At 36.3% G+C, this 21,561-nt stretch overlaps 1 protein-coding gene across 3 annotated transcripts in view; it reads right to left on the bottom strand.

The window, feature by feature from the left end:
- CCSER1 (coiled-coil serine rich protein 1) overlaps nucleotides 1–21,561 on the bottom strand; it is a 719,834-nt gene that overhangs the window by 99,898 nt on the left and 598,375 nt on the right. For 2 of the 3 annotated variants that reach the window (XR_007766366.1, XM_050895851.1), the window contains exon 13: nucleotides 1,103–1,180. The exons of the other annotated variant lie outside the window; for it this stretch is intronic. Coding sequence is in view for 1 of the 2 variants with exons in the window: in XM_050895851.1 (XP_050751808.1) it covers nucleotides 1,130–1,180 (51 nt within the window). In the remaining variant the exon portion in view is untranslated. The remainder of the gene's footprint in view (nucleotides 1–1,102; nucleotides 1,181–21,561) is intronic. 3 annotated transcript variants of the gene reach the window in all.

The raw sequence follows: 21,561 nt of genomic DNA, 5'->3' as shown, positions 1-21,561 counted from the left end.
CAAATTCACCCACAAGCATGTTTTCAGAGAAACTCGAGTAGTATTTTCTTTATAAAATAAAATTAAAGATAGATTTGATTTCTTGGTTTTCCACAAAATTCTAACCGTGTAGAATTTCAGCTGCTTCATGAGTGGAACTACAGAGATGTCCCTTAACTTAAGTCTTTGGGGGTTTGGTGTTTTTTTAGAATTTAATATGTTCTGCATAAATCCAAAACAGCCTCGTAAGAAAATCCTCTGGCAGATTTTTAATGGTCTGGGTGAAAAAATACTTTGAAGCCTCACAATTTCATCACAGAATAACATCTGTATATAACCTGAAATATCAGCAATATACTGTTTAATGAAAAAGTACAGTATTAATTACGTGGCATTCCATTCTCATGAACCAATATATTTATTGTATGTCTTAGAAACTAAATAAAAGCAGCACTGATAAAAATAGATTTAAATGCCAATAGCCATGTCCATACAATCTCAGTAAGGTCGCCTAAATTGCCAAGATATGACCAAAGAAAAAGGCTTTACAAGTGAAAATATACAGAACAAAAAGTTCAGTAGCATAAGCCAGATACAAATAGTACCCCTTGCATAGCCTCATTTAGTACTGATTACATCTGAAAAGTGCTAGCCTATTCTATGCAATCATTTAAGGGATATTTGTGATAAATAATATAATACTAACCAATACAATCAGAGAAGGCTTAGATTACCAGGACTGGAATTTAAATAACAGTAGCTAAACACAACTTTTCTTTTTCTCAACTCACTGCAAATTCATAATCAATACAGTATAATAACATTTTTGTGTGAATTGCCCTACTCTCTTACTAGCAACACGTAATGCAGAAAATAGGCAGAATCATTTTGTAGATTTTATTAGCACTGTTGTAAGCAGTGCTACAAGATGCAGTGTTGCTATTTGTTCTCAGACTGTTCCCAGAAGCAAAATACAGACCTGCATATTTCATTCAGATCCTGTTCTCCTCCTCCATTATCATATACCTTCACTTTCCAAATGATTTTCAGTGCCTACAATTTACTGAACTTTGACCAACAGACTAAAGGTTACGCTAAAAAAAAATAATAAAAAATCAAATACCTGCTGGAATTATACGGTCCTCATAAATCAAAAAAGGAGCTGCTTGAACTTCAGGAGTGATCTTGAGATTGCAAAACCCTAGTAAAAGTGGAATGTGTAAATTCGCAAACAGATTTAAATCTTCTTTTAAGTACGATGGGTATACTGTGCACTTTTGTGACCCAAATACTGTTTTTAATGAGGAATTGTCTCTACTGATTTGAATCCAAGAATGTTGCAAAATCACCGAGCCTACCAGTGGGATTAGACTCACAGTCGTACAACTGTTCATCCATCCATTACTCATATCTCTAGTTATCTCAATGTTTCCAGTTCTTCCTTCTCTAGGAAGCTCACTGTTCAAAACAAATCAATTTTTAATTATTTTAAATCAAATTACATTTGTGCTTTTGCAAAATGTGATTCTACAGCAGGTACCATAACAAAGCTATTACCCCACGTGATTACCATAACTGAACCATGATCCTTATCCATTGGCTTAATTGAGGCAATTAATAGCTAATTTTGTATCCCACATCTTTTACCTTACTAATAAGTAGGGAAAATCCATTAAGGTAATGTAATTATACAGGTCGGAACATAACAAGGACGCAATGATAATTCATTTAGGTTTGACCTCGCAATAACGTACCTTGCAGTTTGCATGCTACAGAGCTGCAGCTTGCAGCTATTTAGGACCATGTCTTATTTATGGCAATATACATCCTGAATACCGCTACGTAAGCTTGTGAATGAGGTACAGAGATGAAGCTTAGCAGCTCTAAATGTTGTTATCACTCAATACAAGAAAAAGTTGTACACATAAATGCAGCTATTTCAGAGTATTACTTTAAAAAGAAGTACTTGCTACTTCCCTTTTTTGACTTCCTAATATTTATCACCATTTTACAGTCTGAAGTTGAGGTGACAGACAAAACAGCTCCTACTGTCCTAGCAAAAGAGGAACTTATACAGCAAGTTAATTACGTTTACATGGGAAAATGATTATGCTGTTAAAGTTGTTGCAGAGACACTAGAGATAAGAATGGAAAAGCCGAGAGATGACTAAAGAGCTTAGAAATGGTCATGCTTTAATTTTCAAGATTTTTTTCTCATTCTGAAAAAGTTATACCTCTAGGTACACTGCAGCTGAGAGAGTCATACGGACTGTAAGTTGTTCCAAAACAAACGTTAAATAGAAAGGACTGGCATTTCAAATGGTGTATGAGATGTGTCACCATGAGAAGCAACTGGGTTATATTCATTTTCACCAGCTCTGGATTTGGTAACTTGCATTTAGAAAGAACTCTTGTTCTTTCTTATTTCTCATAAGAAGAACGCTTAGAAACACATCATTCATGTTTAACATGTCTCTGTATAATAAATGTGCATAAGCTCATGAACTCACATTCATTAATTACATTAATTTTTATTCCTGAAAAACAAGTTATAAGACATGGTTTTCCACTATCACCAATAACAGTTAACTTGCAAAAGCTCTTTAATGAAATTTTCTTCTGTCAAAGTGCAAAAGTAATTAAGCTACAAGCCAGTGATGTTCAGAAACATCATTAGAAAGTTATAAAAATTTGCATGTAAATGAGCATCTTCAGAATCTTGCTACTTTCTCAAAAAAAAAAAATTATCAGCTAGCCATATAGCAATCTGCACATAACATGTTTCTGCAGGCCACATAAAAACTGACAAATGACAGTTTGGATACACAGAACTAGAACAATAAGGAACAACAAAAGTACTAATTTATTCATCAGTGTTTACCATTACAGAGGTGAAAACTACAGCTGAGTATCAAGCATTTAATATAAACCATTCACAATCACAATAAAAACTAACAGAACAATGCAGCTCAGGGATTTTTCAAAAATGAAACTTCATAGCAGATGTTAATCCACTAAAAAGACTACAGGGCCCAGGCCATGACCTATGGACAATCAAAAACCTGTATAGTACTGCTTTCTAGCCCATAAGAAAGACAGTACCTCTTTGTTCCAGAGCATTAGATTAAATTAAAAAAAAAAAAAAAGAAATTCATTTTAAAAATCACTTTCCTGCAGAAATGTTAGTTCATATACAATGAGAAAGGAAGAGAGGAAGAAAAGAGGTTAACATAAAAGAAAATTGCTATGACGATGCACAAAACTGAAAAGGTTTGAAAACACACATACATGTTTCCAGAGACATGTGACACTGTACCTGGTGATGTCAGGAATTGCCTTCACACGGTGGTAACGATTACACAGACTGTAATCAAGAACGCAATACGTGAAAATGGATGGATGGAAGGAAAAAGAAAGAAAAAAAGAGAGAAGGAATGAGAATGGTATTAAAACACATATAACAAAGATGAACAACTAGAAAACTTCATGGACATACTGAAGAATTAAATGCCCCCTCCAACTCACTTCTGAGACCTCTAAACTAAACTGATCATCTTTACAGACCTCACCCTGAGATTTGGTTACTTTCTGCTTGTAACTGCAGTAAAGAAAGACCGGTCTTCTGTGGATATAACATTTCAGTTGATATCATCCTCCATTATTAGACTATTACAGACTGTGGAAACAAGTCCCACCACTGTCACCAGAGTGCAATTGGGTTTTTGTTGTTGAGTATCTCAACCTTACACATTACATTAGGTTATGAACACATGGAGTGAGATGTTTAACACTTTTGCAATCACTGGAGAAAAATCTTGGTTAAATCAATACGAGAAGAGCCATTTAAAATTTATCTTAAAATTCCAAAGAAGGATAGATGGTGTATATATATAAAAATACACACACATATATAAATAAAACCACCTCCACTAAAACTTCACCCCCTGACTATATCTTCTGTTTTACAGTATCAGTCTCACTATTTTGCGAGGAAGAAACAAATGGAGAGGTAAGAGAAGCACAGATCACACCAAGCTCTGACTCTCTCGTTCAGTGTGGTACCCGAGGGGAGGTAAACAAGAGTGGTGTGATCCATCTGCTTTCAGAAAGTCTAATCCAGGCATTATTTGGCCTTATGTGAATTTGGTTCCCCATAATGTATTCTTCAACTGAAACACCGCTTAGGAGGTTCCTGTTGTTTCTTTCTTGTTCTTCCTTCACTGATGTGTTTAGGCTCCCTCTCCCTGAAAAAGGCCACAGTGTAACTGAAGGGAAGGGATCTGCTGCGGTTCAGGGGAGCAGGGATGGGAGGCAGCAAAAGGAGGGGACCTCTTTAACCACTGTTGGCAGCAAAGCAAGGGCAACATCAAGCAGTAGCAAGACTGTTCACAACTCCCATATTCAGCCTTTCAAGTGATACACAGCCAGAAAAATAAAACTGCAGATAACCTCAGACTACAATAAACCACCAATTTTAACCTGTCATTTATATATAGTGTTTTAATTACCACTGTTACGCTAAGATTGGATTTACAAATTTTCTGATACTTTGGTCCACTTAAGAAGTAGACTCAATTGCCAAGATGTAATCACTGCTGAAAGCCATTCATAGAAAGAGATATAAAAGAAATTACACTATAAGGATCTGCTGTTGTTATTTATTGTATCTTTTTTTCTTTCTTTCTTTCTTTAAGAGTAAATAGACAGATTACTGACCGTGGAGGGAGGAAAGGGTTGCATATTTAACTGCAATGCCCTCTTATGCATAGACAGTGCTCAATGTGAAAGAAACTGAGGGACTGCATTTCTGGATTCACAATTAGAAATACAGCTGTAAAGACTGGGCTCCTATTATGGGGGTTTTTTTTAGTTAGAATACAGGTTCATGAGAAATCAAAGATGTTAATGTTACTTGGATTGCTGAATCTTTGAATCTTTTGAATAATCTTCTCTCATTCTGACCATATCAATTTCTTAGAGGGGAAAATACTGGCCTAAATATAATAAAAAATTGCTAGTACATGTGCAAAAAATGAAAATTTGTTGAATTGGTACTCCTTTGTTTACCAATATTATCTGTATGTCCTCTGTTAATATCACGTTATTGTATGTGTATACTATATACATTGTATATGTTGCATATTTTGTGTGTATATATTGTATATTTTGTGTATATATATATCATGTTCATTTTCTGAACACTACCTAACCATGACAATTTGGAAATAAATGTAAAACTTAGGACATGAGTCCTTTAAGCTGACAAGCAAAAGAACAATAAATTAATTATAAACAATTACACAATTCTGTTTACTGAGAACTGAGTTTGTATCTGCCTTATGCATTTTTAATTTTTTTTTTTTTTTTAAGAAAACTATAATTTAAGTGCTATATAGGGGTTTTGGTTCATATATTTTACTCGTGTAATTTGAAAAGCATAACAAATGAATAAAACTGAGAAACCAAATACAACTAAAGCAACCATATAATGATGAAAAAATAGCATCCATTTTTCCTGTCATTCAGCTGATTTATCTGAAAAATCATTAATACTACTTTCAAATTAATTTAAATTACTTTCTAAATCAGCAATAATTAGATTATAGACTGAAATCCCATGTTTCAAAGCAAAATTGCTATATATCATGCAGCCAAATGATGGTTCAAAGAAGTGAAATGTTGGAATCACTGCAAGTAGATTCTTTTATGCTACCATTCTCCTTAGTGCACCATCATAGCTTTCAATTACCAAGAAAATATGTCTAAAAATAAAAAAAACCTAAAACCTAGATTCACACAAAAAGTTATGTTCTAAAGTCACATATAAATCAAAGAAGTGAGAGCCATTGTAATAACATACAAAGTTCAAGGCACCAGGATGAAACAGCAGTTGAATCTACTGATGCAGGCAGCAAAGCTACCATGTTATCCCACCTCTTCCTAATATTTTCATTAAAATTGGGAAACTTGGCAGTAGTTTCAAATAGAGATTCTGCTAAAATTTTGATGGTAGGTCAGTAAAGCCATGGTTAACTGATAGAAGTTAAATGCCTTCTACTACTAATTGGATACTGCTAAGGACTGAAGGAAAACCCTAAACAAATGGCATTTAACCAAGTTGCCTATAACTGAAACTAAACACTCTTTTCAAAAAGTCTGCTGAGGACTGATAACAGAGGCGATCCCATATCATGAATAAAAATAATCCTAAATGCAAATCAACACCAGAATCAAGATTCAAATTCAGCAAACTGCTGAGTGCAAGTGGTCCTGCTGAAGCCACCCAAAGCTCTGTCACGGTTTGCTTGGCTACCTGTACAGTTGGGCTTCATCTTGGACTGACAATGTAACCACAGGCAAACTCACCGTCATTTAAATACACATCACATTCCTCGGCTTTGGTTTCCACCTTACATTTTATTACAATTTCAATAAAAAGATGAGACCAGGGAATAATTTAGACAAGTGTCCATTAATCCCCCTACTTCTCCATCCTTTGCATGTGGACCTATCTCATATTCCCACATGGATATATCAATACTCTACAGGGGCTGGCACATCATCTTCTCTGCTGTTGAAATTCACTCACAGAGAAGTTGTGCCACTTAGTCGCTGGTTTTGGTAGTCTGGAGGAAGACCTAGAAGGCATTTTTTCCTCTTTTCCCGCAGTCCTACATAGTCTTGGGACTATCTCACTGCTGATGTGGGCACAGTTAGCAGCTGTAAGATTTAAAAGGCAAACACTGACATGAAAAGGTAAAAAACCATAAGGAGGAAAAACAAAACAAAACAAAACAAAAAAAAAGGCAGAGGATCAGGGGAAGGCCAGCCAGCAGCAGGATCAGCTGCTCCAGGGAACAACTGAGGGGGACCTTTCCCCACCTGACTGGCCAAAAGGGACTGAAAACAATATGAGACTGATTTCTCTGAGGGGTTTTTTTGTGACACCCTTTCAGCTCTGTCAGTCAGCAATGATCTGTGTTCAGTGCATCAAGCGGCAATTTCTTTCATTAATTTCTGCTGGGTAAACTCTGTTCTTCCACGTGTCACTTTCCATTCCCTCGCATTGATTCCCACCCGTTTGCCTATGAGTTAATTCAAAATCCTTGTTATTACTGCCCTACACTGTATACTTTTCCCAGATGAAACCATAAAAAGTGGTTGTCTCAAAAAGATATGTCTCGTTTCGTGTTTTAGAAAGACAATTTGTTCTTTTCCTTATTTTTTCATGCAATTTCCTTCATGAACACCATCAATACTACATTTCTTGGTATGTCTTAATTTGAACAGTTCACAATTGTCTTGGCTTTGTCTCTTTATCGGGGAAGAAAAATGTTTTTGTCTGGAACCATCCAATAACCACTTGGAAACCTTCCATAAGAATTGTTGCAAAATGAATGTTTATAAATACTTCCTTGATATAAATAGATTTCCTGACACTTTATAACAAACCTCCAAATTAAAGATATGGTCGTAAATAAATATCTAACATTTGGTAAAACAATTCTTATTATCTCTCCAATGGAGCATGTATAATAAGTCTTTTGGCAAGAAAGGAAATAGTAACAATTAGTTATTCCTATGATGGTTAACCAGCATGCAAGTACTACACATTTAATCTTTCATCAACAAATTTTATATGGCACTGTAAGAGAGAGATTTATACGAAGACTGGGAAAAGACTCACATTAGTAAATTTTCATGGGGGTTAACTCCACATATAGCAACAGCACAGAAACAGGAGGTTAAGGGAAGGGATTTGTGAGTTTGGCCTCGCTGAAAGTTTTGAATGCTTGGGGAAAGTGACAGGACACAATTTAACAGGGGTAGGCTCATGAGGATTTGTATTCAACCTTGAGACTGAGAATGAGATTTTTACATTTAATTCTCAAAGCAAGAGATCAAAGAGTCTGGCGCAATAACTCCCCATATATATCATGCTCGAGTACCTTACTCCATGAGTAGACATACTGATTTTAATTAATCAATCCATTCATTTCCAGTCATTTTGCTGACTGGAAAAATCCTCCTTTCCAAACTCACTAAGTTACTCCTTTAATTTGCCTTTTTACATAAAAGTAGGAGTGCTTTGGACATCAGAGATTAGTGCACAACATACCCTTTAGCTATGCACAGTCATGTTCTCAGCAAAAGACAACAGCAATCCTACTGTCCTGTAAAACAAGAGTTGGGTGCCAGGTACCTTCAACAAATGGCAAGAGAAGCAGGCAAACATTGTCTTTTACACACTATTTTGGCAAGCACCCGCATCTGGCATCTTCTACAAGGCCCTCTTGGAAGCCACAGAGTCTGCTGACATTGCTGTATTAAAACCATATCTGAAACTTAAAGTCTGCTTAGATGCTTTATCAGGACAGCGATTAATGTTACTCCGGAGTTGTTCTGGGCAAAGAACAAACTTCCCTTCATTTCCTCTTGAAACCTCAAGGCTGCTACCTAAATCCATTGGTACACTGCAGCAGCTATTCAAGAGGATGAATTAGTTTTACACAGACTTTTATAGGGATTTCATTTCATCAGAATTATCCCTTCCACCCACTTAACACTAGTACATACTTTCCTATTGAAATATTGTATTGCTTCTCACCATATAAAACCTAAACTCGACAGCAGCATAATTGCAAAATGATATCTAATACTTCATCTTCCACCAACCCAGAGGATAAACATGTAGAATCTTATCTACCACTGATTCATCCCAAACTGTTACTGTTACAATTTAAGAGAAACAAACAAGTTATACCATCAAAAATAAGACTGACTGAAGAAGAAAGGGCTAAGAAAATTGCTAGTAGGATTCCATATGGAGCCCAGTATACACCAAGTCCTCCTTGCATTGCAAGGAATACTGAATACCATTTTTTTGCAGAAGCTCAGGAATTTTCAGTGTGTCTAGACCCTCATCTGTGTTAAATACAGCAAATTCTTCGAAAACACTTCAAAATTTTCAGCAATGAAAGCCTGTGAAAATCATGAAAGACACAGGTAGGTACCCGGATTACCCTAAACGAGAGCAGCAGTTAGGAGCTATTGCAGACTGCTACAGGTTATAACATGCTTGTGGCTTATACCAGGCTACTCAGGGGAGAAAAAGAAAGCTGCAGAATAGCCCTCTTCCAGCTTCCACACTGATGTGGACCTACCACAGACCTGCTTACAAGAAATGTGAACTTTTTTAATAGACTCCGAAAGCCCATTTGAGCTTGTTGACCATTATGAATTATGTGTAAATGTATAAAAAGAAACCAACTCTGTGCCATAGAAAAATGATATCATGTAACGCAGACACATTTAAAAAAAAATAAAATAAATAGTGGTGGTGAGAAGAACAACAATAATGGAAAAATATCAAAATGCCTCAATGATTATCATGGGTATAGGAGACTCCAGCACATCAGCCTGAACAAACGTGAAATTCTGAGAGATTACTTCAGTTGAAACAAGGGATGTTCGCCACCTCAATACACTCAACACCTTGAAGAACTGGTCCTTGAGGAATTTTTGTTTGTTTATTCTACAGAAAATTCCTAATTGGGAGTGAATGACAAATTGGGGGCACAAGGGATCCTAATGGGTGAATTTTGTACATTTAACTTGTACAATGTGTCTAAACATTCAGCTTGCAGCAATTATTTCATCAGCTCTAGTACAAGATCTTGGTTTTTTACTATGCTAATGAGTTGAGTGGATGTAAATAAAAAGATATTACTCAGAAATAAAATGTGTCTCATGTTTCTCCCAGGATACCAATCAGACCAAAAAAAAAAAAAAAAAAAAAAAAAATCATCGATCTTACTTTGAACATGTCACTTAATTTATGTAATTCCTCTGGAAAGCTTTCCTCTTCCCAGATTTATTCATCCTTCCTATAGCATAAAATCCTAGTTATGATTTTTAAGTTATGAAAATTTGTCAGGATTTTTTGATACTGTATTCGTCATCGATCTTGTGTTAATTATATGTAATAAGGACAGTTATAGACCAGTTATAGTTCTATGTTCTTTAACTATAAAAAAGAACAATATCAGAAAGAAAGAGAGCCTTATTGGCAAAACTGAAAAGATTTCTTTTTGCAGATATCTTCCAAAAGATCATACAACAGCATAACATCGAAAACTATTATTCAATAGCAACACAGAAGTGTCATGTACATATATTTTAAATAATTCCATAATTGTTATGACATTTCAGTTTACATGTGCATACCCCATGACCTCCATGGAGCAGGTCAGGACATGACAATTAGTTAAATCTGTCAAACTGCATGGTTTTATGCACAACAGCATGTTCTGTTATTAGCTCAGTTATTTTACTGACCTAGAAGGCCATACTGGGCACATTTGCTTTTTTACTGAGATATACACACACACGCATGCACTCCTAGAATTTATCTTCCAAGTCTAAGCTTGAGAAAAAGCAATCTGGGTTTGCAAAGTCTTTTGAAGGCTAACTAGGATTTCCTTACAAGAAAATAATCAATGTCACTGAATAATAGGTGGCACAGATTTGCAAAAATGCACATGCAAACACTTCGAAAGGTATTCAAGTTTTTACTTCTAGATTTCCTATTGAAAATTATCCAATAATTATGGCAATATGTATACTGTGATTTGTACCGTCTTGCTAATTCTTCTGTTCAGCCTCATAGCTAGGCAGAAGAGTTTTCAACATGAAAGTTTCAGAAATTGGCAATGTCCAAGAGTTTGAACTAAACGTCATTTCCATCCTTGATGATGCTGTCAGTTTTATGAATTGTGGCACACACAGAATATATTGCACACTTAGAGCATGCTCAGCAGGGTTATTTTAAAACCATGACAGATGTACAGCCCCTGCAGGATCTCACATCACAGAAGCCACAGCAACCCTGCCATACAGCTGACCCCTTTGTTCAAGGAGGCAGAGTATCACCCAGGAAAACCAACTGCCCAAACCCACACAATTCTTCCAACTATTAAGTTCCTACTGAATTCCAGCTCAATTTCTACATTTCATTCTGCAACTTGTAAGGTCTTCATGAGACTGACACAATTACTGGAGATGCTTTTCATTTACCAAGTGTTCATCTGTAACAAGAGGAACTAAAACATATAGAGTAACACTGTTCCTGACACAGAAGATTGGTCACTTGACTTGGTATAGTTATGACTAATTTGCTGAATAGGTCTGAAGAGCTCTGAAGTTCACCACCTTCAGAGCAACTTGCAAACACACTTCTTTCTTCAAGCCCATCCATGATAAAGTCAACAAAAAAAAGACAGTGAGTGGGAATCCACTCTATGTATTTCCAATGAAAATTTGATGTAATCAAGTGCCAAGGGTGATGAATGCATAAAAGATGAACTGCTATAATTGAGAGAACATTATGGTAGGATCTTTACTTAGTGTCTCTCCCATACATTTTCTTTTTTTTTTTTCTCATATGCCATCTTTAAAACAAGTTTTTAATATATCTAATTATACATCGAACAATAATCTCTCTATCTCCTGGTGAGAAAAATGAAATTGTGCATCTATATCGAGCAAAAACTCATATGAGAAGCAATCTAACCTTCTGAAATGACAGTTCTGTCATGACAAAGTATTTATTTGATGAGAAGGAATAATTCTTTTTGAGCATTTTTCTAGTTTTTTTAACCCAAGCAGACTTTGAGCTGGCTTTTCACTTGTAGGGAAAAATATCAACTGCCTTGCAATGTTAGGAGGCATTTTTTAAATTATCTTTCATTTTTCTGTTTTATTTATCTTTTCCCATTGCTTGTTATACCATATATCAGATAGCCCCAGGAATGTCTGTTCACAATATGGAACTCCACTTGTGAGAGCAAGAAGTTTTGAATTTCCTATGGAGACAGCAGGACTGGATAGGTATTTAAAGTTGTTGTAGGTAGAAGGATAAAATATGTTTCTCCTCATGTCCCTCTTTCATCAGAGGGACACAAATATCCCTTATCCCACCTGAGAGCCAATGCAGCTATGAGCATCGCTGACCTATCAAGACTATCAGTGTTTAAGGAGAAAATCCAAAGAAAATAGCTGTAGTTGTAGATTCTTTTCTTAGAAACGGTATGGATTCCAGGATATTTGACTTGGTAGCCCACAGCCATAAACACCATTTTTAACCCTGCTGCAAAGCTGTTACTCTAAGAAGGTAGCAAATTAGATCAAGAATAACTTCGGTGAGAAAGCTGGTTTAGAGCTACGTTAGGATGTAATACAGACAATCCTAAAGACAGACACCTGAAGAAGGAAACTTCCACCAGTAGCAAAGCAATCGAACGTGCGTTATAACTGTCAGAGACAAAACAACCATGCTAATTGACCTCATATCATTCTCACACCTAGAGTCACAAAAAGGCCAAATACTACAAGCCTAACAGCTTAGTCACATGTCAAGGCTTTTGTTAGGGTTTTCAATGGTGAACTTTTATGAAGTGAAGCCACAGCAGCTGTCACTGACTCCAGGTTTTACTTCATATTTGCCCAAAAAAACAAAATGAGAGAAAATTTAGATTTACTCAAAACTGGAACGGGGTTCAAAACACAGAGTTCAAAGTCTAGTAGGAATGTCTTCAAACGACAAAAGATGGAGGGACAGGACTAGATTCAGTTTTGACTCAGATGTACGTACAGAGATATGATAAGGTTGGAAAACTCATATGTTAACTTTCCCCAAATTTGAGAAGCCTCCAAATATTCTTTAAAGTTTTGTCTTTTAGCCAGAATTGCCTAAGTTACATCCAGAAAGCTTCAAAGTCCTGGCACCATCTGCCATGATCTGAAATATAGCCAAGGTATGACATTGTATAATTTCAGGTGTACATGGCCTGTCTTCATTGGAAACTGGGCCATTAGTGTGCCTTTCAACTTTGCTGAACTACATTTCAGGCGAGCTTTGTGTACTTCTGGGTTTCTTTGGGAATGATTTGTCCAGCTCTGTTCAGAAACTTTGCCGGTTAATTGGATGCTCTCCCTCCTTCAACAGCAACCCTCAGCCAGCCAGATATGCCATTTTATATTAGTCTTCCACTGAGTAACAAACACAAACAGATTTAATGGACCCAAGAATTTGCTCGATCATTTCCCAGACGGGGCTAGGACAGTAAGATGGCAGTAAAATGGCAAGGTCGTGCCCATGCTCTCCGAAGAGGAGATGGTTAAGTGGTAGCCTTTATTGATTCAAGGAATTTCAACAGCATAAACTTATTCACATTTCAAAAGGAGAAAATATTTTCAAACTAAATTACAGAGCAAACAGAATGAAGGGATTTGCTCTACTTTAAAGACAGAATAGGAAATGTAAATCACAGGAAGGAACTGCAGAAGAAAATTTTCAAAATTATTTTTTTCCCACTACTATGTTAAAACAAAAGTTAGAGAAATAGTAAGTAGCACAACCCTTGCTAATATCTTCTCTAACAAATATCCAGGGAATACTCACCAGCTTATAATGCCTCTCTAGCTTATAGGTTAGTTTGAAAAGAGTACTTTCCTGATGCTCTATCATTTGTAACTACAGTAACCAACTTATCTTTTCATTTAGGTGCTGCTTTGGTAAACAAGTGGCTGACATGCCATGACAGCTGATTAAGATTGTGTACTATACGGTATTCAAAATTCTCTTCCCAGGCTATCAATCCAAGCATAATGGTATGTTTTAAAAGTATGCACACTTGGACAATTCCTCTGATAACAATAGTATCCCAAATGTTTATGCAGCTGTTTAGCAAAGATGCTCTTTCTGACAAGAATGGCTGGTTAGACACGAGCATAGAGAGACAATTTCTCTGTGATACAACTATCCTTGAAGATTTATTGAGTCAAAAAATAGCTTAAATGTGGGTTTGAAAGTCTAGAAAACTTTTAGTTCAGCAAAAAGGGATACATATTATCAGGCCATAATTCATTCTGCAAAGTGTTTCATTTTGCTAACAGATAAATTTCAAAAGATCTTATAAAAACAACTGGTAAATCTTACTTTCATAATTATAATAACAACTTAAAAGAAAAAAATGATAATTATATTTTTAGCCTATCAGACCACTTGTTTTCTCTTTTATCTGTTTTGCTAGCTTGCTTCTGAGAATTTTTTGTACAGCAACAACAACAGAATCACGGTTACAGGAAATGCTTTATATTACTTGCTTTTAAATTACACTGTATACATTTATTTTATTCCTACTAGAATTTCATAGTCCTTTATGAGATAGGACTGAAAATTAACATCAAGTTTCTTGAGTTCTAAAACAAATTGAGATGAAACTATTTGGTTTTTGCTAAGTAAAAAGCAATTCATATACACATTTAGAATAAGTAGACTTTGTTTACAATATATTACATATTACAGAAAATATTCTGATGTTTGGATAATTCAGACCTCCATATTAGTAAATTTACTTCAGCAATGTAACTAAAATGCTAAATTAGAAGTCTAAAATATCATAAAAATATAGTCTACTTAGTCCTACCTATAAATGTATCTTTTCTGTTTTAAAGTTATTATTTTTAAATATAAAGCTAAAATATAAGTATTTATTGATACAGTCTTTAGAGTAGCTCCTGGTTATCCTTGTTGGTACTATTACCTGTTTCAGTCTGCAAACCTTTCAAACCATGTAATGAGAATTTGAATCTAAATCCTTTGAGATAAACTAATAAACTCCCATGGAAGTAAATAGGCTTTGAATGCAGCAGAAATTTTCAGTTTTTCAAAAACTATCAGAAACACTTAAAATGTTTAAAGCCATTTCTCCTCTTCTTCTTTGGTCTCAAAATAGGAAAACTCTTTTCCCTCTGACTTAAGGGAAAAATAAACACCATCAAAAAGAAACACATCCAAGATCAGGTATTTTCCTGTTTGTGATTGCCTTCTAGCCTCAACAAAGCTATCCAAATGAAGCTAAAGGCTTGTGTCCTGGTTTCGGCTAGGACAGAGTTAATTTTCTTCCTAGTAGCTGGTATAGTGCTGTGTTTTGGATTTAGTAGGAAAAGAATGTTGATAACACACTGATGTTTTTAGTTGTTGCTAAGTAGTGTTTATACTAAGTCAAGGATTTTTCAGCTTCTCGTGCCCAGCCAGCAAGAAGGCTGGAGGGGCACAAGAAGCTGGGAGGGGACACCATCAGGACAGCTGACCCAAACTGGCCAAAGAGCTATTCCATACCATATGACATCATGCCCAGTATATAAACTGGGGGGAGTTAACTGGGAGGGGGGATCGCGGCTCGGGAACTAACTGGGCATCGGTCAACGAGTGGTGAGCAATTGCATTGTGCACCACTTGCTTTGTATAGTTTAATTCTTTTAGTATTGCTATTGTCATATTATTATTATTATCATTATCATTGTTTTTCATTCCTTTCTGTCCTATTAAACTGTCTTTATCTCAACTCACGAGTTTTTTTTTTCCTGATTCTCTCCCCCATCCCAGGGGTGGGGGGGCAGTGAGCGAGCGGCTGCGTGGTGCTTAGCTGCCGGCTGGGGTTAAACCACGACAGCTTGACACTGCATTTTCACTGTGAAAACATTGTTCAGGTTGTTTTATTTAGCACCAGCAAAGACAAAATTTCAATACACCATTTTCTCTCTTAGGGAAAAAGTTTCAACACCTACCATCTACCAAAACCTAATATACAAGGAACCCAGAACTGCAGCATCAAGTCTATAATCTCTGATATTAATACCTTACAAACAGTTTTAAAGGCCTCTAGAAGACACAAAACTTCATAAAAAAGCATGTTCAGTGAAATTTTCATATCATATGTGATCAATAAAATCTGTTGACAGTTTTAACTTCTGAGGTATTTTAAATAACTAATACAGCACTGCTTCTCCCAAATGAGCAGTACACACTTCTCCAGCATGAAGTAACCATGAAACTCCTTTCAATAGGAATAACCCATCTTACTGGAGTAAGGGGAGGAGGAAACAGACAACACTATGACTATTCAGTAAAGACATGTGACTCACCAGAAATAGGCTTTCTGTTTGGAAAAAAAAAAACCACGCACACACAACCCCAAAAAACAACAACAAAAAACCCCCAAACAGGTAAGTAGTCCAGTAAGTTGGAGTATAAAATTAAGAAAAAGATGGACATGGAAGAACATATTATGCAGAATAAGGGAGGAAAATAACAGAGGCAGGACCAGACGGTTTCTGCCTAAGGATCAGAAAGGACCTCAGGGATGAAATAGCTAAATTACTACTTGCAGGATATAATGTCATGCTTAAAACAGCCTTGGCATCTAAGGACTGAAGAATGATAAATGTGATTTCAATGGGGAAAAAAATGTGACAGAACTGGGGACACACAGATGTTGATGTCTGTATTAGGAAAATGATTAGAAATAGCAGGAAGTCTAGAATTTGTGTATATCAGAATAAACGTTTTCTGCTTGAGAGGAGTTGGCTGGCTGACAGTTTGCCAATGGTACGACATTATTCAGGATACAGAGGGCAAAGGCTGACTGTTACGAATTGCAGGACATTACAAGGCTGAGTGGATGAGCACGAAGTGGCTAGAGAGAGATCATCTCTGGATTATGATCTGTGGCTCTATGGAACATCAGTTCAACGCTCAGCAGCGCTCAAGAGAACAAAAGATACATTGAAAATTTTAAGAAATGGAGAAAATCCAAAGAAGGGTAGCAAGGACTATCAAAATACAGAAAAATTTCCTGTGCGAGGAACAACTGAATAAACAAGGGCACTTCATCCTGGAAAAGAAATTATGATAGGACATGGAAAAAGTTGCTAGGAATGAACTATCCACTTAGGATAATCAAATGAACAAACGAAAGGAGATAGTTCTTCATGCAGCACATCGCAAGTCACAAATATGCCCTGCACAATCAGCGGGAGGCCTTGAAGCCACCCAGACAAATAGCTGGTAGGCAAGGGACTGAGGAAAGCTGATCTTGCAACGTGTTTAACCCAACTCAGTGATAACATAAGCCAGATCAAGGCAGTCTGAAGGCTACAGCAAGTACGAGAAAATGTGACGTGAGGGTTGATTATTTGTGGATAATGTGATGAAACCTCTGACTGGAGGGCTATTTTTGCAGAGCCCTTAGGTGCCTGTGAAGAGTGATGGATGTGTGTACGGAAGCAAAAAGGAAAAAAAAAAAAAAAGAAAAGAAAAAAGAAAAAAGAAAAAAGTCCTGGCTTCACATCACAACACCAAGAAACAGCACCAGGATCAAAGAAAACACAAGGTCACAAATTCCCTCACGAAGATACCTAAAATCTGATCAAATCTCAGCTATAGCTATGCCTATTGGTAATAGATGCAAAGTTAATTTAATGCAATCTGTAGCTGTTAATTAAGTCATACCTTCAGCAACTGGTAATGTACAGAGTCCCTCTGTGCTGTGAAGCATCGTGCCAAGCCATAATACTTATCCGCCCTCACTGTGGGGATTACTTTGCATACTGCCTTTGAAAACCAACAGGATCGGTATGGAAAAAATATTCCATTGAGGGTTACGACATCGTTGGAAGCATATATGAATTGGAGCTGAAAATACCTGGGCTGTGGGAAAGTATAGGGGAAGACACTATCATAAGGACTTACCACTATTGGAGATAACACAGGGCAAGCTGACATTCATATGCTCTTATTTAGAAAAATCACTGCAGAAGGCAGCCCAGAATTGGAGAAATGAGGGTCCTCAGATCCCTTTTAACAATCAGGTCAAGTTGTATTTGGGGGGCTAAGCTGAGGAATACTCACTGCTAAGTGAATCCATGACTTTAAATGACATCAGGCTCTCGCACCAACACTGTAAACAGGATTCTTGATACGACTAATTTTCTGTGTATTTTAGCCAAAGAATTGAAAGCTCTTTTACGTAGCCTGAGTGAACTCTTCATTCAGTTCTATTCTTCAATATAATTAGGTTCTACTGTTGGGTGCATGTGTGAAAATACTCTGCCCTTTCCCTATACATGACTACGCATACACATACAAAAGACATAGTTGCTTTTAGTGCAACTAGTTGCTCCTGTGAAAGAATTCAAGATTCTCTTGTACTTTCTCTCATGCTTAGAAGAGCTGGATTTTAATCAAGACAAAAGAACGTCAAACAATTACTCTCCCAAATAAAAAAAATAAGATTAATTTCCCATTAAACAATTGATTCATAAAGTTGTGACTGATGAATAAACATCTCCATTTTTCCAGGATAAAACTAATGAATCATTTTACCATCCCCAGTATTCTAGGCTATTAATATTTAATTGTGATTTCAGCTTGTTTTTCTTGTCTAGGACTGAAAGAGAAACAGAATAGTGCCAAGTACTAAGGATGTGCAGGCATGTTATTCCTAGCAAAGAAAAATTAAAGTAATACAGAAAGAAAGATCTGTGAATTGGCTCATGTATTAACCATATGGAATGCTGCCAATGCAAGTAAGCAATGTTCAGTACAAAAAAATGGGTGAGACCATGAGTCTGATTCGAGACATCACACTACAAGGCTGTGCCACATACTTTCATCTCTCCTTTTCTGTGGAATGCTAACAACTCTGAAAGCAACCTTGACCAACAAAATATTTCTGTCTTGGTCTTTTATCTGTCTCAAAGTTGATGACAGAAAAAAAGACTCCTCTGTTTTCATTGGCCTCATAATTAAAAAGGTGGCAGAAAAAGCAGAACAGAGGATTAGCTGAATAAAAGGATGGACAATCTATCTAAAGCATCATTAACTTCTGTGGGCCGTTTTTGGTGCTCTGTTCCTATAACACATCTTTGCATTTTAGCAGGAGGTCAAGCAGCATAATCCAATCCAACAAATGTCAGAGTTAATGTGGTAGTACATCCCAGTAAGCTCAGTTTCAAATATACTTGGGGTATAGTTTTTCCTCATAAAACAAACACTGTCTTCCAAATGTACAGTAGACCAAAAGCAGTAGTAGTTCATGTACACATCCCTATAGCCTCACTTTACTTTTTTCAAATGCTGTATTTTCCAGATTCCCTCTGTTTTAATACAAACCACTAGGAAACACAGAAATAATTACTCCTAGGACCTGAGAATATATCTGGACAGGACCACCATGGGCCAGTCAATAGCTTGACAGATAAGTTTTCACTTTCCTCTCCAAGACACAGAAAATTAGCGTATACAAAACATTTGCGAGTAAAGGCATTGCTTCACTATACTATGACCTACAGAACATCTGAAAAATCTTCTGCTCCAAAATGGTTATGCCTCATAATACTGTAAAGGAGCTGGCAGGAATGAAATAAGCCATCAGGTGGATCATGGGGACTTAAGGAGTACTAGATCATTCATGCAATTGGTTCATCAGTGAAATAAAATCAGATTTCAGCACATCAAGCTGCTGTGAATATCTTCACAATAAGAGCAATGACCCACCAAGACAACTGGTAGGTAACCTTGTGGCGTGTCTCTGAAAGCTGCCCTAAACACTCTGCAGTGGTGGTTTTCATTTTAAACAATGCATTGATCTTTTTGTTGTTGTTGCTCTTTTCACCAAAACTCACTGATATATATTGCTGCCTCTCCTATTTAAAACATTGCAAAAAATGAATTGTACAAGGAAAATATTATTTACATATAAGGAGCTTCTTATTAGCTGTCAAATGCTTATAGAGGTCAAATTCTATTAGCAGAACAGAGCAGAACTTCTGGAACCAAAACTAAATGCTAACCATGCTTGAACAGTGTTTCTTTTAAGTGTCTTTAAGTCTTTAACTATATTTTTTTAAGCATCTTCCATTGCTAGTAAAAACAAGGATGGAAATATTGAAACCTGATATAACTGCCAGATTTTACAAGTTGTATGAAGAGAAGCCTCAAAAGAGTAAGCTTCAGGAATTATTCTCTCTACCCATTTCTGTATTTCACTTACATGATACACACTCAGAACTGTAATTACTGACATTTTCCTACCCTCAAGCCTACTCGAAATACCAAATTGCTCTGTGGCACCAGAGAGAAGAAAGAATAAAAATGCCCACTTCTACATTTAAGGGAGCTATACCAGATATACGTTAGCTTTTTTGCTGACCCGTAATGAAGAAGCCATACATTGATAATACATGTGGCAACAGCATGAGTATGACTATGAGCAGCTCCCCTTCTCTGTCCTGTGGTTACCTCAGGTTGTTTTTAAAAGTGATAGGAGAAAATTAAGACCTCTGTTGAATAGATATACTTACAAAAGACACTCCATTTTGTGTCTGAGATAATACAACTGTGCCAGACATTTTTAAGCAGCGGGTTTGTTCGAATTCAGTCAATGTAGCATACAGTGTAGCAGTGTCTATGTTCTCCCACTGCATTGTTCAAGACAGGTATATACTCTCAAAAACTAGCACGTAGAAGGAATTGCAGCATGACAACATTAATAAAGATCAATAACAAGTTCAATTATCTGCAATTTATAGTGCAAACATTTGCTGACTACAGCCAGGAACTAACTAGTGTGATCTACATCTGAGAGAGGTGCGATGTGCTGGTAGTTAATGTGCACGCCTGCTTGTGCCTGAGGCACGTGCCTGCATCGTGTGCCATCCGTGCAAGCAGGGAAAGAAAATGTTATTCTGGAAATTTGATATGGTGGGTGCAACTTAGATATTTTCAGTTGATGGTTATTAGGGAGCCTACAATTATTTGCACAAAAGCAGGAATAAAAAAAGTAAAACGAGTGTGATAAAACTACAGGGATCCACATAACAAAAGGCCATTAAATCCCTCACAGAAAGCAGTCAAGCCATGAAGAAATATGAGATATCTATACAGAATGCTTTCACAGTCCTGACTTTTGTGTACCAGAATATATTATATCTCCATAATCCTCTTTTAAGGCTATGTAATCAAAAAGGTTAGCTTTGTGGGCTTTTTTCACCCCGATATGGAAGGATTATTTATATTTCAAGCTGCAAAACTCACAGTAACTACTTCTATGTAATCAGATAACTTTTACAGTAATTGATTACCATAATTAATTAGTATTTTCAATATTTTATAAGAAATTTATTACACCCATCCTGAAAATAATGGATTTTAACAGATCAAAGAAACGCTGTCACTGAAAATTATTGGTTTCAAATATAATCATTACTTTATCACATTACTTTCTGCATTTATGATGAAGCCATCATATGGTTTTGAAATCAAATCCTTACATAAAAAGTTCTCAACTGCCAGGCAAAAAGCCATGTTGTTAGTACTTCTGCATGCTTCTGCTTCTGCTCTGCTTCAGAGCACCTGTACATCAACCAGCAACCACAGCTGGACTCTGAAGTATTTGCTAGATTTGGTACTTAAACTGCAACAAATGTGATTTCGTATGTGAAACTCATCTGCATAGCTTGTGCTACTGTTCCATGGCTTGAACATTCAGTTTGAAAAATTGAAATATATACTGTATGTTAGAGAATATTCATATTCAGAATTTGATTGGAGTGCTGGCAGTGTCCTTTTTTTTAATGGAAGGATATTGTCAGTACACTAAGGTTTGGTACTTCCAAGCCCATGCTCTTATTTTAAACAAATAAACGAACAAATTAATGGATTTATGGAGAGTTTCT

This window comes from Gymnogyps californianus, chromosome 4 (assembly GCF_018139145.2).
Source record: "Gymnogyps californianus isolate 813 chromosome 4, ASM1813914v2, whole genome shotgun sequence".
Taxonomy (NCBI): domain Eukaryota; kingdom Metazoa; phylum Chordata; class Aves; order Accipitriformes; family Cathartidae; genus Gymnogyps; species Gymnogyps californianus.
Note: the sequence above shows the minus strand (reverse complement) of the source record. Positions and strands in the feature narration are given on the sequence as shown.